We start from the raw sequence: 20,784 nt of genomic DNA on the forward strand, positions 1-20,784 counted from the left end.
CAACACAAAATGTGCCTGCTTCTGCTCCAGGGCAGCAGCAGATTCCAATTCAGTAGGGGATGCCTTCCAGTTCTGATGGCATGGGCACCTATTTTATGCGTTCCCACCATTTGGCCTCCTGCACTTAGGTCGTAGACAAATTGCATGCGGAAAAAACATTATGCATACTCCTAACACCATATTGGCCAAGACGGGTGTGGTTCCCCTTGCTATGGAATTTAGAGAAGGGAAATTGCAGGGCACTCCCTCAGGTATGAGACCTGTTGCAGGTGGAATCCATTCACCACCCTGGACTCACATCCCTCCATCTAACAGCCTGGCTGATCAACCCATGACAAGTTTAATTCAAAGAGTTACAGGCATAATGATTGCTTCTCGTAGACCTTCCACGCATAAGTCATATGCTTATAAGATCTGTGCATGGTCACATGACCAAGGTATTAACCTGGTAAAGTGCGACATGAACAGAATCTTTGAATACTTCCTTACTCTTAAGCAGGGCTTTTTTTGTAGAAAAAGCCGAGCAGGAACTCATTAGCATAATAGCCCACATCCCGACAGTGCAGCTCATTAGCATATTAGGCCCCACCACCATACCTTCCCTTGGCTTGCCCGGCTCCCACAGCTGCGAGGCGCCCAGGCAAGCTGGCCCTTGGACAGGCTGGGGAAGGCTCCTCCATCCTTCCAGCCCCCCCCCCGTGGCCCACCCGCCTTGGAGTGTAGCCACACACACAGAGGTTTTGGCTATAGTGGGCATGGCCAACTCTGAAGCCAGCCGGAACTCTGTTCCTGTGCGTTCCTGACCAAAAATAGCCCTGCTCTTAAGGATGGAGGCCTTGCGATTTCAGCCAGTTTGGTGTAGTGGTTAAGTGTGTGGACTCTAATCTGGGAGAACCGGGTTTGATTCCCCACTCCTCCACTTGCACCTGCTGATGTGACCTTGGGTCAGTCACAAGCTCTGGCACAGCTGTCCTTGAAAAAGAGCAGTTTGTGTCAGAGTTCTCTCAGCCCCACCCACCTCACAGGGTGTCTGTTGTGGGGAGGGGAAGGGAAAGGAGTTTGTAAGCCGCTCTGAGACTCCTTTGGGTAGTGAAGGGCGGGGTATAAATCCAATCTCTTCTTCTTCTTCTTCTTCATCATCAATAAAAGTACACTTAGCAGCTGCTATCTCAGCATTTCATAATATGGTCAATGGTTACTCAGTGTTTTCGAATGCAGATTCCAGATATTAACTAGAAGGTTTATGGAATTTTCCACCTGTTGTTCACCCTGTTCCTCAATGGAGCTTGTCTCAGTTCTGTCTAGGTTACTTTATAAACCATTTGAACCAATGGCAAACTCTGTGCTGTCTTTCCTCTCATACAAGACAGCCTTTTGGGGCCCTGACCTGGATAACCCAGGCAAGCCTGATATTGTCAGATCTTGGAAGCTAAGCAGGGCCAACCCTTGCAAGTATTTGGATGGGAAACCTCCAGATAATACCAGGGCCGAGAGGCCAGAGGCAGGCTATCAAGCCCCTTCTTTGAATGTCTTCTATGCCCCAGTAGGAGCCACCATGGGTCGCCAAGACTTCCAGGCACGGGTGCACGCGTGCGCACACACACGAGCAAAAATACAAAAACCAAAACCAAAAAAAGACAGCATTTTGGGTAGCTATTACCTCGCCCTGCAGGGTGGGAGAACTCAGCGCACTGTTTTGTGAAATTCCACACTGAAAAAGTTGTTCTACGGCAAGGGCTAAAATTCCTCCCTAAGGTTGTTTCCAGATTCCATATGGCCCAGAACATTACCCTTTCGATTTTCTTCCCTTCCCCAACTGATATTGCAGAAAGAACTCTATACTCGTTAGATGTTAGAAGAGCTCTTTTATTTAAAGAGGACAGAGGAATTTAGGAAGGACAGGAATTTATTCATCTGCTTCAGAGGCCGCAATAAAGGGAAGGCTGCTTCTGCACAGACTTTGTCTAGACAGGTAGTTTCCACGATAAGAACAGTGTACACTGAGGCAGGTAGGAACTGTCCAATCAGTGGGTCGGCGCACTCCACGAGGGCTCAAGCCTCTTTTGCAGCTTTTCCAGCAAGACTGCCTCTCCAAGATGTCTGCAAAATGGCCACCTGGTCAACGTTGTCAAATTTTATCAGACGTTGTGAAATGGACGTCAATGTCAAGCGCGAGGCACCTGCGAGGAGAGTGATGTTACAGTCAGTCTTTCACTAACGCAGCCCACACCCTCCTCGGTGAGCAAACTTGGCATTTTCCCATGTGTGACTGCACAGAAGTCACAAAGATAAAAACGGGGTTGCACTTACCTGTAACCATTGTTTATCAAGTGGTCTTCTGTGCAGGCACACATCCCTCCCTTCTTTCCCCACTGTGGGCTTCTATGTGTAATATCCAGGGCCTTTTTTGTAGAAAAAGCCCAGCAGGAACTCATTAGCATAATAGGCCACACCTAACAGCAGAAACTCATTAGCATATCAGGCCACACCCCTGATAGCACAGCTCATTGGCATATTAGGCCACACATACCCATGTTACAAGAAGTGTGGTCATCCAGTCACACCCACCTTTTGCTTCTTATTCTGTTTACTTTGTTGTCAAAACCCAGGGCTTTTTTTCTAGCAGGAACTCCTTTGCATGTTAGGCCACACACCCCTAATGTAGCCAATCCTAATGAGTTTGTGCTGTTGGGTGTGGCCTATTATGCTAATAAGTTTCTGCTGGGTGTGGCCAACTCAGGAGCCAGCTGGAACTCCGTTCCTGTGCGTTCCTGCCCAAAAATAGCCCTGGTAATATCTACCTTGTGGAAGCGAAGGGAGAACTGAGGGGAGAGGGCTCCCCCTCCTGTATCACATGACCCTTTGGGCAGGAAACTCTATGAGGAGGATTGAAGGGAGGCGGAGCACTCATGGGCTCTGGAAACTTCTTTAAAAAGCTTGCTAGTTCCTTTCCGAGGCAGGCCTCCAAAGGCGCAGTCCCCATGTGGGCCTGCACAGAAGACCGCTCGATGAACAACAGTTACAAGTAAGTGCAACCCTGTTTTCCCAGGCTTTCAGTTCTGAACCCATAGTTAAGCACAGAAAGTACTGATGTCTAAGATGAGCCTACAATTCTGTTCTTCTGGTACTCTGTGCCTTTAACGGTATGTTGGGGCCTTACTAACTTTAGCATGGATACGCATTCGGGAATAGTTCGAGGTTTTAAGGGTTCTCATACCAGCCCATTTGGTTAGAAACAAGTACAACTACCTCTATCAAAGCTACGTTTTTCAGACGTATTCTTAGTATCTTGCAATGGTGCCTGCGGAGCTTAAAATTAAATCTCACCTTGAGAAATAGACTGGAGTTTGAAAAACTAGGCCACTTCTAATCAATCAGGATTGATGGGATATCAGTGTTAATGTTCCATGTGAGCTAAACTGTGTGTGACTTTTCATGTCAAAGAGTGCTTCCCTGAGTCTTAAATCATGTACATTATTCAAGAATGGATTTTCAGCATCTCCTAACAGTCATCTAATCCATGTGGATTCTCCCCCCCCCCCCCCCCCCCCCCCCCCCGGTCCTCTCTGAGGCCTGTAGCCATGTGCACTTATTCCCTGTAATTTACATTCAATTTATTTTAGTGAGTTTTGATGTGTTATGATGAAAGTGTCAATGTTCTAAAGATTAAATTGATTTCCTTTCTTTCTCTTTCTCCTTGCTTCCAGAAACAGTATTGCTGCTTCAGCAGTATGTGCCTTCAATCTCAGTGCCATTACACAGGCTTTTAATGGGCCTTTCCGATACCAAGAAAATCCAAGATCTGCATGGCTGCCAACTATCAACCCCATCTCCAATTTTCAGGTATTTTATTAATGCAATAGCTTGGATCGATCCCATGCCACTTTGTTTCCTGTTTGATGGAACTGTTGAAGATAGCCAATCTGGTACCATGGTGGCATTGTTAGATTTAGGGAATCCAGGCTCCAATCCCCACTCACTTAAGAAGCACACTGGGTGGCTTGCGGACCTCATTGCTATCTCTCAGCTTAATTTAACCTTACAGGGTAGCTTCCTTGCTGAATAAAAGTTTGGTTTGTCCACCTCTCATTGCACACACCCCTTTCTTCCTTTCCCCATCCTGTGACTATTTTATGGTTGTTTCTGAGGCCCCAGTACTGTGTTAACTTAGTCAAATGGATGTTTCCAATTTTCTTCTGGTAATGTATGTACTAGGGGCAACACACGGGGATAGGAGATGTTATTTACTTAAAATGTTTCTACCCTACATTCTCAATAAAACATTTCCAGCTTTAATAAACAGCTTGCTCTGTTTATTAAAACAACAAAGCAAAAGCAGTAAAATTGTTGTTTAAAAGTTGACGGGAGCAACAATTAAAAGCAACAGCAAAACACAGATTAAAAAGCATAAAAGCCTCCACACCAAGTTCAAACCATGAGTAATAAAACAGCAAGAGCCAGTGGGGAGAAACAAATTAGTAAAAGCCTTTGAAAAACAAAAATGTAGCAGATACGATGCTGGAAGAAACCTCTGTGCAGAGGGAGTTCAAGTCTTAACACCGCAACAAGAAAAGCCTCTCCCTGTCACTCACCCATTTTGCTTTTGAACATAGGGGATTATTATATAAATTAATCCTGTATTAGCACCAACCCTTTCCAGGGTTCCAGGGTTTTGGCAGGAACCACAGCAGGCATCCCTGGCATGTGGTTCTGCCATTTACCAGAGTGGTGTTGGGAGCAGCTACAAGGAAGCAACAGCTGTTCCACTAAACTAAGAATTGACGGGAACTAGAGATGTGGGCTCTGCAACTTCTTCTGTTGCCTTCCTGCCCAATTAATTATTTATTAATTATTGGATATGTTTATATACTGCCTTTCTGCCATTTAAGGTGGTTTACAAATTCAGAATAACACAATATGATATACATGAACCAAAAGAGAAAGGGGACAGAATGGGAAGGGGGGAAACGAGCAAATTCATACAATAAATCTTTGATGGTCCTCAGCGTAGGAACAGCCTTCTTTCTACTGCTTAGTCCTCTGTTTTAGCAGAGAAAATGTATGTGTTCATCCCTATTCTTTGTACCATCTGGCTTGATTTGTAGGAACACAACAGCTGTAGCATCTCAGTTCATCTCAGATGTGAGTAAATTGTAATATATTTCTACCCAGAAAAACTGATCCAGGGGTAACTTATAAGATCTAGGGAGGAGCATTTGCCAGCATCCTATTAAGTTTATAATTCATTTCTTTTCTTTTTTTAAACATTTTTTTTATTTGGATATAACATCAAGTCAACCAATATAACATTTTAGCATCCATCTTATATCCTTTTCTCCCCATCTCTCCCCCCTTCCGGCTTCCCGCAGTGCTCCCACCTCCCTTCCAAATCTTCTATTTTCTTCTCTCTTCCCACATCAATAATTAAACTTATAAGGTAACATTTCTTTAAGCTATTATTCTTACACATTTGAACTAACTCTAAATATCCTTCTATCTCTAATAGTTATCAAAGCAAAATAGATTATTCTTCACATTCCAATATTTCTCCAGATATTCTTTAAGATCTATCCAGTCTGCAAAAAAATCTTCCGCTTCCTGATTCTTGAACTTTCTTGTCATTTTGTCCATTTCAACCATAAAAAGCAACTTTTTTATCCACTCCCAGATCCCTGGTGTTTTTTCTTGTTTCCAGCATAGAGCATAAGTCATTCTGGCTGTTGTGATCATGTACCACATTGGAGTCCGTTTTGCAATATCTACTTCTTCCATTTTAAGTCCCAAAAGTAGCAATTCCGGCTCCTTCTTAAATTTACATTTCGTAATTTTCTCCATCTCATTATGGACCTCCGTCCAAAAATTTCTTGCTTTATCACAAGTCCACCACATATGATAAAAAGAACCTTCTATTTTAAAGTTTATAATTCATTTCTTTATGCTCAAAAGGCTAATGGGAGTGAATTGCTGTTTTCTCTAGAGTAAATACTCTTGTTTACCTCTAAAGGAATGTTTATGGCGCAGCATGATTATGAACCAATTGGGATGAATTTTTCCTGATCCTCAGGAAAACAGACGTATGCTATTCAGTAAAATTCTCCAGAATCCGTGTCTACACATTAGCTACCCTCCAGACTCTTTTGTGAAAGCGTCTGGGGGCTTTTTATTTTGAGTATTCTCAGCTCATGTAGCAGACAGGGATATTTGGAATAGCCAAGATTGATTCCTGGAGGGAAAAGAAGAACAAAAGAAAAACACCCAGGTTTCAAAAAGACCTACATACAGTGCAAAGTCTTTACTGCAGAGGTGGTGTGGAAAGATTACAAAACCAAGATGAAAGTTCTTTAAAAGAAAAGGGAACATATGTGGAGAGTGACAGGAAGATTGCAAAAACAGATTACAACATTTTTCAAGTACAAAACAACCGGAGGTCAATGAAGGGCTTTCAGTGATGACAAAGGTAATTTAATATCTGAGAAGAAACTATGGGGGGGGGGGATTCTCAGTATGTTGTTTTGACGAAGGAATAATACCAGAAACTTTTCCTTCTTGGAAAGGGATACAGAATTAACAGAAGTAATTGTATGGTAATTGTTGGTTGCTGTAGGTGGATACTAGGGATAGGTAACAATACCAAAATATGGATTGGGAATCATGATTCTTCTTCTTCTTCTTTTTTTTAAGAGTTCACAATATCTGACTACTCAGAATTACACAAAAGTCAGTTGGAAATAGCCATTTCCCACTAAAAGCAAGGCAGATCACTTTTTTAAAAGTTCCCCTCAGCTTCCTGATCCTTTTCTAGTACTTTGGCCAGCCCCCGGAGCTGAGAAGATAAAGTTCACAGCAACAAGGTGGTAGAGTGGCAGATTTTGAGTAGGGGCTTTGTAATAAAGGACTGATTGTCCTCTTCCTTCTTTCTCTAGTACACATTAAGTTTCCCCAAAAGGATGAATAGCAGCCCCCTCTCCTGGCATGCTGTGGGTCCTGATCCAAATCATGCCCCTGACCAACTGAGGCCCTGGTCACACGGGCCAAATAACGCGGGGGGGGGGAGGCGTGGCTGTTCGCCCCGGAGCAAAATAAAGTGCGGTAGCCCAATCAGACGGTCCCCCGAGTCTCCGCGCTTAGGCTGTTCGCTGGCGATCACACGGCAATGCTGGAGCATGGCAAAGAAGCGGCGCAGCAAGCGTTTTGCGTTTGTGCACATGCGTAGTTCCGTGGACCAGCACTGCTTTCAGTTACGTGTTTGTGCGCATGTGCTTACGAAAAACATCCGGTTTACGACAGGACCTGGACGGGCGCCGGATGCCATGGGATACTAGTACTCCCGTGACCAGACGCCCACCCCTGCCCTGCATTTTCCGGATACTAGTGCACTTTTTGCGGTACTTTTTTACTGCACATCTTCGGCGGGATACCACGGGTTTGCCACGGATGCGCTACGCTTCCCAGATGTTGCGGTGTGATCGCGCCCCGAAAATCCGCCTGACATTCGTGCCTTTAGTGCGGCAAATCCTCCATGTGACCAGGGCCTGAGAGGCACAAAACTCACAGAACATGTATGTTGACTCAACCTGAGTATGGAAATAGGGAAAATGTAAAATGTTAGACCCTCAGCAGAAGGGGCAGGCTCCTGTACCATGCCCACACATTTCATGCTGCTAGCACACAAGTGTTCTCTCCCCTAAAAACTACATCTGCTACAGCAGAACACAAAATAATTCCCACACATACACATGCATTAAATTTCATTGTTAACCTGCCATCTAATCTATGAATCTACTAATTCTAAATCTTATTTCGAAATATTAGGTGAATAGGTACATTAAGGGGTAGAGTCCACTGGCCAAAGACAAATTAATTGGCTCAAATGTAATACTATGCAAAATGCAAATCCAGACTACCAAAATTAATACCTACATAAAGGAAAAGGTCACATAAGGGAAATGACAAATTAGTGCACTATAATGCCTTTTTAGCACAGGAAGTAATGTCTCATATGTATTCAGAGATACTCTCTCTCTCTCTCTCTCTCTCGTTCTATAAGAAGAAGAAGGAGAAGAGATTGGATTTATACCCCGCCCTTCACTACCCAGAGGAGTCTCAGAGCGGCTTACAAACTCCTTTCCCTTCCCCTCCCCACAACAGACACCCTGTGAGATAGGCAGGGGGGTCTGAGGGAGCTCTGGCAGAAACTGCTCTTTTTTCAAGAACAGCTCTTGTCAGAACTACGGCTTGCCCAAGGTCACATCAGCAGGTGCAAGTGGAGGAGTAGGGAATCAAACCCGGTTCTCCCAGATTAGTCCGCGCACTTAACCACTACACCAAACTACACCACTACACCAAACTGGCTCTGTCCCACCTGGGAATATTTCAGGGGCGGCGTAAACGGTTGTCCCCTCCTGCATTTCATTGTCCCAACCTGTGAAGTTAACCAGAGAGAGAGAGAGAGAGAGAGAGAGAGAGAGAGAGAGAGAGAGAGAGACAGAGAGAGAGAGAGAGACAGAGACAGAGACAGAGACAGAGAGACAGAGAGACTAGCCCAAAGTTATCCAGTGAGCTATGGCTAAGTATGGAATTTGAGCCCAGGCTTCCCCAATCCTAGCCCAGCGCATCAACTAGTATTCCAGACATGCTCTTACTAATTACTCACTAACAGCTGAGATTTTAATCCAAGAGGGTTTCAGTATATAAAACAAAAGCCATTTTTGATGTTGTGTCTTCCATCTTTAGTGTGGAACAATGAATGATGACGGCCCCAATGAAAACTTGACAGAAAGGGTCCTCCAGGATGCCCAGCGCTTGTTCCTGATGAATGATGTGGTGCAGCCTGTCTCTGTGGATCCATATGTCACTCAGGACAACATCCGTTTTTCTAAGCTCGTGGTTGACATTGTTCAGGGCAAGGATGTCCTTTACCATGTGATGTACATTGGGACAGGTGCGTGCCTTTTACACCCGGGATCCTTCCGTCATCTCATTTGTGAGTTTATTAAACAGTCCTTGAGGTACTCGCTAAGCGTTTCACAGAGTCAGAGCTTATCCGTTACTAACAACAGGGGGAAAGTGAATGATCATTTTGAAAGGGTAGGCTACTGTTGAAATCGTGTAAAGAAGGAAAAGAGACTTTTTGTTTTAATGCATGTAACCTAATCACAACAAAGTCCTTGTACTCTTGACTATGCTATCCTTAGCAGAGTTAAACCCATTGACTTCAATGAATCTAGATGGCGGCAACTTGGTTTAGGATTGCACTGTAAGGCACTTTGGCTGAGGTAATATCCTTTCCGCTAACTCACTTGATTGTGTTGGGGGTTTTTGCCGCATAAACAGAAGGGAGTAAAATTTGCAGATAAAACAGTGTTAAGTGGCTTTCTTGCAGACCATACCCAGGTGATTGGATCCATAGTACATATTACAAGTCTGAATTAACAACTGTCAGGTAGCTAGTTCTTTGTTCATTACTTCTGTGCTTCAGGATAGCTTTTGGGTTTTTTACATTTCTAGGCTCTTCCTTTTTTCATTTATCCAATTTCTCAACAAACGAGTGCCATTTCTGAAGAGGTTAGGGATAGGCGTCAAATAGGCATCGGTAGCCCAAGATTGATAGACATACCACCCAAATTAGAATTCTTACAAGAAGGGGGACCCGCAATACTTGTGGGGGGGGGAGCTCCATGCAAAGGAGGAGAAAGCAGCCTCAGGTAAGCCTTCTCCCCCCCCGTCACCAACGGTGAGGCCTGTGCGGCTCCCGCCGGGCCTGCCAAGCTTTCTCCCTCCCCCCCCCCACGGTGGCAGCAGTGGCAAGGCCTGAGCGGCCGGCCCACCAAACCTTCTCCCGCGCCCCCCCCCAGTGGCGGCTGCTGCGGCAGCAAGGCAGTTCTCAGAGCGTTCTCTGTGCATGCGCAGGGAACACTATTTTACTTTTGGGGGGATCTAAGTATCCCCCCATAGTTTTTTTATAGATTTCAGATTTTTCTGCACATCTGGGGATTGCCCCAAATGTGCAGGAAAATCTCTTTGCCCCCTAGGTGCCCCCGATGTGCGGATTTAGATATCCGCACGCTGGGGGCACCTTGGCTATTAGATATATAGATGGGAACACATGCAAGAGGCAACTACTGTGAAGGACCAATTCTTCCTGTGAGAATTCAGTTTAAGGAAGAATGGTAGGGATGGGCAGGTAAATGATGACTGGGTGGCTATCTAACCTTCCGGTAGGTCATTTAGCTTCTTTCACTGCACCTTATTGGTGAGGTGGGAATATTTCCTGCCAGGGTAAGCATCTGTTTGCAACAGTATTCGTAAACACATATAGACTGTCATCAAGAGAGCTAAACAGATTTTAACACTGAGATATGAGTTACTCAGTGTTTCAGGCGAAGGCAGACATTAAAGCCTTACCAGATATAGATGCATTTTCTATGTTACTTGTTTATCTAAAATTGTCCTTTTGGGATTGCTCATACCCCACATTAGCTTCAAGTCACTCATTGAAACTTCAGCATTGCTTCCGTGTTTTCTCAGCTCACAAGTCTTTGTGGTAATTCTGTGTAGTCACAAGGTCTCATGGCATGGTTGGGCATCTGCCAAAGTCCGCAACCTGAAAAGAACCCATTACCGACAGTTGCCACATCTCCTGAAGGGAGAACTAATAGGCAGAAGTTGAGGAAACAGGACCATGACCCACTGCCTCAGAAGCCCTTCCCATTGAAAATCCTTCCCATTGTCCCATGTTCATTACCCACTGGGAGGAGCACTGCAGGAGACACAATATGGAATTTCACATTACCCAGTTTCATCCGGTTTCAAGCCGGTAATCATCCGTTTTGAAGTGAACCGGTACAGGGCTGCCATTTCACACATGGCTTGCCCCTACCGGAAATGAGCTGGATCAGAAGCGGTTTGGCATTTCAGACTTGCACCGCTTTGTTTTCCCACCACTTTCTTCCCGTGCGGGTGATCGATTTTTTTTTTGAACATTCGATTTATAGCGTTACAGCGATATAACGCTATACCGGAACTCCAAAGGATCGCAGTAGCGATCCCATTGGAGTTTGGAGTTCTGGTATAGCAATATAACACTATAAAACGAACGTTTAATAATAATTTTTTAAAAAGCCTGCGCGGGTGAAAAACGGCAGGAAAAAAGTGTATCAGAACCAGGAGAGGGAACTGAAGACTACTCGGAAGCGGTTGACAGGTAAAACACTTCAGTCCCGGTTCCTAAACGGGACAGAAGCGTTTGTGTATGAAATGGCAAATACATTCCGGTAGGGAACCGATTCTCAAACGGGTTCTGTTTGAAATGACAGACCGGAACCCGTTTGAGAACCTGTTCCCTACTGGGAGATATCGCCTGTCTGAAATTCCCCATTGTGATTTCCCTCAGGCTCCATGTAGCATTCCTTCCCACAGGAAATGGGATTGGCTGATGGGATTGCCTGAGATATTGCAGGCGTCTCCCGGGCAATCTCTCTTAAGTATTACAAATTGTAGCTTTTACATACATGATAGAAGCTAAACATTTCATTAATGTCTGAACCCCTGCAGTTTTTTGAAATAATAATTTCGTTATATCTTGAGAACGAGTTGATTTTACAATAAGATACATAAGACCTTCCTAAGTGTTAGTATAATTGATCCCATGAATGTCGAGTGGCCTACTTACTCAGAAGTTATCATCGACCAAATTGAGCCTTAATTCATCTACCTTTTACCACTTTGAATATGATTAGTTCTGTTAATATTTCCAGTAACATAAAATCACAGATACCAAAATCAGAATTAATTTTTGAAACAACTGCAGGAGTCCCAAATTGCAGAGATTAATGACAGAACTACAGTGCAGCAACTCCCAAGTGAACAGATTTCACATCAGACATAGGCTTGCCAAGTCCCCCCGCCCAGAGGCCCGTTCCCCGCTGCCAGCAGATCGGGCCCCGGGGGGAGCCCCACCCCAATGTGCACGTCACCCGGAAGTGACGCGACCACGCTGGGCATGCTGGGGGCGGGGCCACGGTCATCCGAGGGAAAGCTCTATGGTTTTCCGTTGGATGGTCGTGGCACTGCCCCCAGCGTGCCCGGCATCATCACGTCACTTCCGGGCCATGTGCTTGCAGTGCGCGCACGCTCCAGATGCCAGCCGGGAGTCCCCCGCTGCAGCGCAACACCCGACTTGGCAACCCTAATCAGACATGTTACTTATTTCATTAATTCAGGCAGTAATCTTAACCAGACACGTCCTTGTTCAAAAGCTCTCTGAGAATTGTAGTTGTGGCTAAGAGTTACTTATTAAATAGCCACAGTCCACATCATCCAAGACACGCAAAAAGGACATGCTACTTGTTAGCAGATTCACTTCTCACACCTTGTCCTGTTGCATTCTGTATTTACAGTATGATCTGAACAGTTGGATTTTGCAAAGAAGTCAGGCTTACGCCTGAAGATTTGCTATCCTTTTTTTGCATATATTTTTGTAAGTGTGTAGATAAAAGAGGGGGTGGTGGTATATAGGATGTAGTTAATTTTCATTCTCTCTGCTGGATGATAAACTGAACCACCATCTTGGAGATTTACTTGCCTCTTCTCTCGCTAGAGCATGGCACCATTTTGAAGGCGCTTTCCACCACTAATAAGAGCCTGCGGAGCTGTTATTTAGAGGAAATGCAGATTCTTCCCGCCAGCCAAAAGGAGCCAATCCAGAGCCTCCAAATTCTGCACAGTGACAGATCGCTGTTTGTGGGTTTGAATAATGGAGTGCTAAAAATTCCTCTGGAGAGGTGTTCAATGTACAGAACAGAAGGGTAAGCAAATTTATTGCTCTGATATATTCCGTGCCAGCTCAAAAAAAAAAGCACCGGGGAAACATATTGTAGTCTGATTCATTTTAGAATACCTTTCTTCATCGTTCTAAGAGAGCCAGAAGACATTGACGTGCACAAACAGCCTATGAAAACGAAGGGAGCAATTTGAAGGCAGTGGTTTACCATACATACTCATCGTACGTGAAGATTAATCCCATGTTAAACGAGGAATATTTTATGATACTTGTTTTATTTTTCCTGTTTCTTGTTAGTGCCATATCTGAATTAATTTTATTGTCCTTTTTTACATTTTGCGCCTGGTTCTGACGAAAAATATTTGGTTCTGATGGTCTCAAAATCATTACAATCTCTTTGTTAATTAGAGTCGAGGTCTGGCGGTCTTTAATGAGTGCGCCACCCCATACAGAGTTGAATTAACTTGTATTTGATGCTTCCCCCCCCCCCCATATTCCATGAAACTGATGTGGCTTAACAGAAACAGCCTCAGCCGTGACATATACCATATTGGGTGTAAATAAATAAGGAGGAACCAGAATAGCAGTCAGGGTGTGGGAAGTGGCAAGATTTGCTGTGGATTTATTTGGAAGAAATTTATTTCTGGATTACCTTTGTTTATTTATTATATAGTGCCCTTTTGTCCCCATTGGAGACCCAAAGTGGCTTACAATATCATTCTCCTTTCCTCCTCCATTTTATTCTCGCAACAAAAACCTTTGAAGTAGGTTAGGCTGGGAACGTGACCGTCCCAAGTTCAGCAGCAAGCTTCCATGGGAGGAAGGGAATTTGAACCTGGGTCTCTTCAGTCAGAGTTTGCCACTGTAACTACTATAATACTCTGGTCCCCCTTGTGGTATACCAGTGCGCTCTTTGTGTGTCATGAACTCAAAATGTATGAACAAGGCCTGATTTTTGAATGCTTAGAGGTTTACTCAACGGAGAATACTCATGTTACTCATTGAGCTAAATTCTACACACATCTGAACACTTGCATTCCACTCTTGGCTTTACTGTCCATATTCAGTACAATGCATCGTGAGATACCAAGAAAATTTTAAAAAACAGTGCCTGAAGTGTGTGTGGTTGTATTTATTGAGAACCACCAATATAGGTGCAGTGATTTAGAGTGGCAGGCTCTAATCTGGAGAACCACTCCTCCACATGCAGACAGCTGGGTGACCTTGGGTCAGTCACAGTTCTCTCAGGCCTGTTCTCTCAAGAGCAGATTCTGTCAGAGCTCTCTCAGCCCCATCTACCTCACAGCGTGTCTGTTGTGAGGAGGGGAAGGGAAGGAGATTGTAAGCTGCTCTGAGACCCCAAGTGAAGGACGGGATATAAATCCTTCTTCTTCTTCTTCTTCTTCTTCTTCTTCTTCTTCTTCTTCTTCTTCTTCTTCTTCTTCTTCTTCTTCTTCTTCTTCTTCTTCTTCTTCTTCTTCCTCTTCCTCTTCTTCCTCTTCTTCCTCTTCTTCCTCTTCCTCTTCCTCTTCCTCTCCTTCTCAAATTCAACAAAGTCACGGTAAGCCCAGGCAAAGACAATGGAGGTTTTTGTCTTGTACAGAGTTAGTTTTATATTGTTGGAAGTGGTCCTGGGAGGCAGGAATTATTTGTACTCTCAGCTCCCATCTTTAAAAAAAAAAAAAGGCTTCTACAAAGAGTGGCAAGAACACCCAGTGAAAGGCAATTGATTGTTGCTTCTGTTCAGAGACTATCACACAGTTCTCTTCACATTGCTGACTGTGTTGTGGTTTCTAGTTAGGACCACAGTGATACATTGAGATAAACGCACATGCCTAAGGGTTTGCGTGCGATATGATGCACAAGCTTATGTTGAGGATACAGAATACGTGTGTTTGTGTGTGTGCGTGTAGCACTGAATGAAAAGCAGGCTCTTAGGTCGTTTGCATTTCTGTAAGGACAGAGGAGCAGTTCTGGGGCTCCATCAGGATCTTACAACCATCCAGCTGCGTGGCTTTCCATTTTCTAGCTACTTATGTATCCTTTGCAGGTTTGTTCTTATAAGGGCAGATAGCATATGCACATAACCATGACAGCACAGTATGGCCTGTCTGACAGTGCTCTCCATGCCTTGGCTGCCAGCATCAACTTGGTCCAGAGTCCCCCTGGTCAGAACAGCCACACTAGTCTGGGTGTCTAGGATTTTTTAAAATTGCTTTTTGAAGCCAATTGCTCACTCCCGGCAGAGGCGATGCCTGGAAAAGTGCCACGTTTATATTGTCAGTTCTAAGATGGAAGGGGGGAAAACAATGTTTTTGTTTCCAATTTTCATTCTTGACTGCAGTCCCTGCCATCCAAGAGTCTTGAGGACAAAAGGTTTGTATGTCTTAGATGACCTTGACTCGGAGAACCTGCAAAACATTGACAGGCTTTGAATTTTCACCAAGCTTCTGGAGATGTTCAGTGTTATGTTTTTCTTGCAAGTCAAAGTGAGCAGGATGTGTCTGGGCAGTTAAACCTTGCATATGTCATCCTGCAGAGATGAGTTTCTTTGTTTCTCTTTTTATTTTTAAGATGTGGGTAAACATGTTTGAACTTTATGCACATTCATCTCACCACTCTCAAATTCCTCCTGATTTCTCAGAGGGTGTGTGTTGGGGGGAGAGTATATATTTTCCTACTTTGTTGAAATACAAGATTTCCTTGACCTTCTAAACATATTATCAGGCTATAAGTGTGCTAGAAATACCCTGGCCATTTAACGGCAGCTTTTTCTTTTATGCTATTTAACAATATTGAAATGCTTCATGGAATTGTGGGGATATATGCAAAATTATTATATGGCCCAGGGATACATTGCCAAATATTGGCCCAGTACAGCCTGAAAATGAATCGGCATCCTTGCTGAACCTCAGCATTTCTGGGTCTAGTCAGTGCTTGGTTAAGAAACCTCCTGGGAACCCTGTGTTTGCTTCCTTTAGCTCCATGATGTTATGAAGGGGAGCCAGTTTGGTGTAGTGGTTAAGTGCGCGGACTCTAACCTGGGAGAACCGGGTTTGATTCCCCACTCCTCCACTCTCACCTGATGGATGACCTTGGGCAAGCCATAGTTCTGATAAGAGCTGTTCTTGAAAAAAGAGCAGTTTCTGTCAAGAGCTCTCTCAGCCCCACCTACCTCACAGGGTGTCTGTTGTGGGGAGGGGAAGGGAAAGGAGTTTGTAAGCCGCTCTGAGACTCCTTTGGGTAGTGAAGGGCGGGTATAAATCCAATCTCTTCTTCTTCTTCTTCCTCTTCTTCAAAAATTTAAAAGGTGTTGTGCAGTGTCTTCAGTCCAGAACTAAGTCTGGTAGTTGCTGTTACTTTGTAGACTTTCCTCAGTAAAATGTTTACATTCTACTCTTGAATGAACAGTGAACTTTCTCTACCATCGTTCATAAGAAAATTAGCGTAATAAGGCTCTACACTCTGATTCTTTGTTTTTTGGGGTGGAGCTTTGTGTGGCCATTTACCAATATCTTTCTTTCCCATCTTTCAGAAACGAAGACTGGTAGATTTCATGACCATTTGATTTCTAAAAAGGATTGTTATTCATTGAGTTTGCTCCGGCATTATGTATCCCACCTCTAAAACTCCAGTTTCTCTCTTGCTCTTTTTTCCTACCCCAGCCTTGTTAAGTATTATTATGCCCTTTAAAGAAAAATGACATAATTACTTGGGACAGAAGAGGATCGGTTAATGTATTACGGTCGAGTTCTTTGTTCTCAGATTTGGACATGAGTGATTAATACCAGAAAATTAACTGAGTCATGTTGGTCAAATGGGAAATGGATTCTTGCTGTGGTTTCTGTACTTTTCATTACCTAAATTGGTCCCTGTCTCATAAAGAGCATCCCCAACTAGAATACGAAAACAGGAAAGGAAGGGATCCTTTTTTAGGCTATTCTACACAGTTCCCATTAATATCCCAAAGAGGGAAAGATGGAAGGGGGGGACAAGTACTTAACCAGAAAGTAACTTTATTGACCTAATCAAGATACAGAATAGAAAAAGGGGCCGCAAGACAGTAGCACAAGATAGTGAGACTGAACTATCTAGTGGCGAGAGTACAACAGCAGTTTATATCTAGCAGTCCAATAATAGCCCTTCACTCTGAGTGATCCTAGTGTTTAGCTGTATTATTTTAAGCTAAATACCCAGTTACTTTTAGTCCCAGTGGTGTGCCTCCCACATGGCTAGTTGAGAAATACAAACAAACCCTGTCACTGCTCAGGTGGGGTGTCACCTGATGCTGCCACCACTCTGGTTCCAGGCTCCTCTGAGAAGGCCCAGAGCACTCTTCCAGGCCTTTAGACCTCCCTTTTGGCCAGATAATAGGCGTGAGGACCGGGCAGAGTGAACAATGAAAATAGTTTATTTTATAGGAGGTCAAACAAACAAGGTGCAGAATAATAACAGTGGGTGAAAATAAAATAAATCAAATGCCCTAAATATATACTGTCCTTAGCTCACTATCTCAAGTGGCCTCAGACTACTCACCCTTCCCTCAGGATGAGGGTTTCTTCTCCACAGCAGCCTCAGTCCCTTCTGGCTCTGTTCCCTGGGAAGAAGAACAGCTTTCCCTCTTGTACCAGTTCCTGTATTCCCCAGCCCTCTTCTTCCCTGTTGGTCAAAACTGGTGCCAAAACTTCCCAAGGCCTTCTGGGGTTTGTAGGCCCAGCCTCCCTTACTGCTAGTCAGGCTCCCTGGGCCTAGTATGCCTCTGTTGGCACAGCCCAGATCATGACAAACCCAAAGAAAGGAGATAGGTGAGGGTCTGCCCAGAACTAGACCAAAATGTGTGATGGGATAAATAGGAAAAGATTTTTTGGAGTAAAACAGAAGCAATTCCTACCTAGCCAGGTGAGGACGCTATGAGGAAGGACTGGCCGGCAATACAGCAGGCTAAGAGGTAGGTGGACAGGGAGAGTTGAAGGCTGAATTCCAGGAAGGGAAGCCATATGGGAAAGGGAGAAAAACATTGCCTGTCTTTATGACAAGGGTCTGGTGATTTCAGCATCCGATGAGTATGGAAGAAGGTGAGGGATCCTGTGATTTCAGCACAGCAAAAAGGTTCAGAAGCAGAACCATCTATGCAAATTAAGAACTTGAGATACTCTTTTGTACGGCATATCCCTTGTGAGGTACTTGAGGACAAATGCTATTGGTTAAGACTACCTTTGGCTCAGGCTTAAAAAAAATCATTGCTTTGTAATCTTGGGAAGTGTGAATGGATCAGGAGATGAGCCTTCCTGCCTGGCCGAATGGTTGACGGATGGTTTTAATAGGATTACGTGCATTTGTCAGATCGGGTTATTAACCTGCTGGCATCAAGTCATACATCACCCTAAATGTGAGGTGCCTTGGAGAAGCACAGGCGAAAGGGGTCCAGAGTTCATGCAAGCAAGCCTCTTCCTCTTGCAATTGCCATTTTGCTGCACTCAGCCTAATCGTGATTCTCTGCTTCCTTATCAAGGATGGAGTCTGTCTGAGCCTCTAACATGATAAGACCCTAAGCTTTCAAAGAAGAGTTCCCAAAAATAGGGGTACCAGAGGAAAGGTACACATGGACAACACTGTCTGCCATGTTAAAACTCTAGCCTTGTAGAGTATTTATTTATTTATTCAAATTTCTACCCTGCCCTCCCCACGAATGGGCTCAGGGCAGCTAACAAACAGGGGCACCACGTGCCAATACATAAGACCGAGTAAAACAGGATAAAACAGAATAAATATCGAGATTACATAAAGTGCTCAATGCTGTTGCTCTTAAATTAAGACAAGATGGTGTTCAGTAGATGTTGCCTCCATCCCATACAATGGTACCGATATGCACTGAAGTGCAATCGTCATAGGGCCACTCCGTTCCCAGTTATCAGCCAGGTTTGTTGGTGATGGTGGTAGTAGTGGCTCCTAATCGAAAGCCTAGTCGAAAGCCTGGCGGAAGAGCTCCATCTTGCAGGCCCTGTGGAACTGTACAAGGTCCCGCAGGACCCTGATCTCCTCCGGGAACTCATTCCACCAGGTAAGAGCCGCCACTGAGTAGGCCCTGGCCCTGGTTGCAGCAAGCCAGGCCTCCCTGGGGCCTGAAATCACTAGGCGATGTTGTGCCCTAGTGTTGGATCCCCAAGCATCGAGAATAAATCCACGTTTTCAAGAAAAGCAAAATTTATTTCAAAGCGTTGAAGACATACTCAAACACGTTCTTTGTTAGAACTGGGGATACACAGTTAGGGCGAGCATAATAAAGGAAATTCAAACAGGTACATATCCAATGAATAATATTCCCGCTGGCGGGCTAATGAAACGGTTGCGCGCCCAGTCCATGGGAACCAGGCAGAACATCAGACAAAACACAGGTGCAGTTCTCATGAGATAGCAATAGGCAAGCATTACAGCATCTTCTCCCACACACATCCACCAGTAGTTATCTTAGGCATTCCAGCACAGAAGCAGGATAGTAGAAACAAGCCGGGTGCAACAGGGTAAGGATATGTACACAGAGGTCACAGAAAACAGAATGGCAGCTTGCTGACATACTGCCCCCCTTAAAATACACTTAAAACACACCTCCCGGGTCGGGCGGGAGATCTCCCGGGCTGGGCGGGAGACCTCCCGGTTTGTCCGGGAACCTCTTGTGGAAACTACGGATCAGGTAAGGGGCCCGAATATCCCCTTCTTCCACCCATTCGCGGTGCTGGGGACCGAAATCAACCCATTCGATAAGGTACCAGAGTTTACCACGTTTCAATTTACAATCAAGGATATCAGCGATCTCAAAATGTTCATCCCCTTCCAAAATGACAGGTGGAGGAGGAGTAACTGCTGGTCTCCAGGGAGACGGGCCAGGATCCTTCTTCAACAGGCTCATGTGAAAAACAGAATGCAGAGCACGTAAATTCTTAGGCAAAACAACATCAACCGCCACATTATTTATGACTTTACGCACTTTGAATGGACCAATGAACTTCCACCCCAATTTCCTGCTAGGTCGCAGCATCTTAATGTTCTTGGTCGAGACATACACAAGATCCCCAGGTTTCAGATCAAACCCCACCACCCTACCCTTGTCTGCCTGGGTCTTGTAAGCAGCCTTGGCTGCGTCAAGTGTTTGGCATAGCAGAGGCCATGAATTTTGCAAGGAAGTACACCATGTATCAGCATCCCCCACAGGACGTTGGCCCATCCCCTCCAGGAAAGGGAGGGGGGGCTGTCGTAACCAGAAACAGCTTTATAAGGAGACATGCCCGTGGAGCTATGGACAGTGTTGTTATAACAATATTCAGCAAGAGGCAACAATTCACACCAATCATTTTGTTGATAATTAGTAAAACAACGAAGATATTGCTCCAGGGTCTGATTCACTCGTTCTGTTTGTCCGTCAGTCTCAGGATGATACGCGCTGCTGAGCCCTTGTTCCACCCCTAAAATGGAAAGAAGTTCCCTCCAAAACTTAGAAACAAATTGGGTCCCCCTGTCAGAAATTAATTTAGCAGGTAATTGATGAATTTTCACCACGTGAGACATAAACGATTTCGCCAACCTCTGAGCTGTAGGCAAGGAAGGAAAAGGCACAAAATGAGCTTGCTTAGAAAACAAATCAACAACCACCCAAATAACAGTGTTCCCTTTGCTCACAGGGAGATCAGTAATAAAGTCCATGGACACCACTTCCCAAGGCCTCGATGGAGTAGGGAGTGGTTGCAGAAGACCGGGAGGCTTGCCCCCCCTGGGTTTAGTTAAGGCACAGGTCTGACAGGATCGAACAAAAGTCAATAGGTCTTTGCGCATGTGTGGCCACCAAAACTGTCTGCGGATGAGTTGCAGTGATTTAACAAAACTCCAATGTCCTGCCAGTCTGGAACCATGAGCAGAATCCATCACTTCCCTCCTCATTGAAATAGGCACATACAGTTTGTCCCCAGAATAAATCAGACCTTCTGGGCTACGGACATAATCCGGCAATG

The 20,784-nt window shown here is 44.6% G+C and overlaps 1 protein-coding gene across 1 annotated transcript in view; it reads left to right on the forward strand.

Annotated features, from left to right (window-relative positions):
- Positions 1–20,784, forward strand: part of SEMA5B (semaphorin 5B) — a 241,701-nt gene that overhangs the window by 94,644 nt on the left and 126,273 nt on the right. Inside the window, exons 7-9 of the mRNA XM_015410841.1 lie at positions 3,708–3,843; positions 8,734–8,941; positions 12,599–12,806. Coding sequence (XP_015266327.1) covers positions 3,708–3,843; positions 8,734–8,941; positions 12,599–12,806 — 552 coding nt within the window. The remainder of the gene's footprint in view (positions 1–3,707; positions 3,844–8,733; positions 8,942–12,598; positions 12,807–20,784) is intronic.

This window comes from Gekko japonicus, unplaced genomic scaffold (assembly GCF_001447785.1).
Source record: "Gekko japonicus isolate JY-2015 unplaced genomic scaffold, Gekko_japonicus_V1.1 scaffold319, whole genome shotgun sequence".
NCBI lineage: Eukaryota > Metazoa > Chordata > Lepidosauria > Squamata > Gekkonidae > Gekko > Gekko japonicus.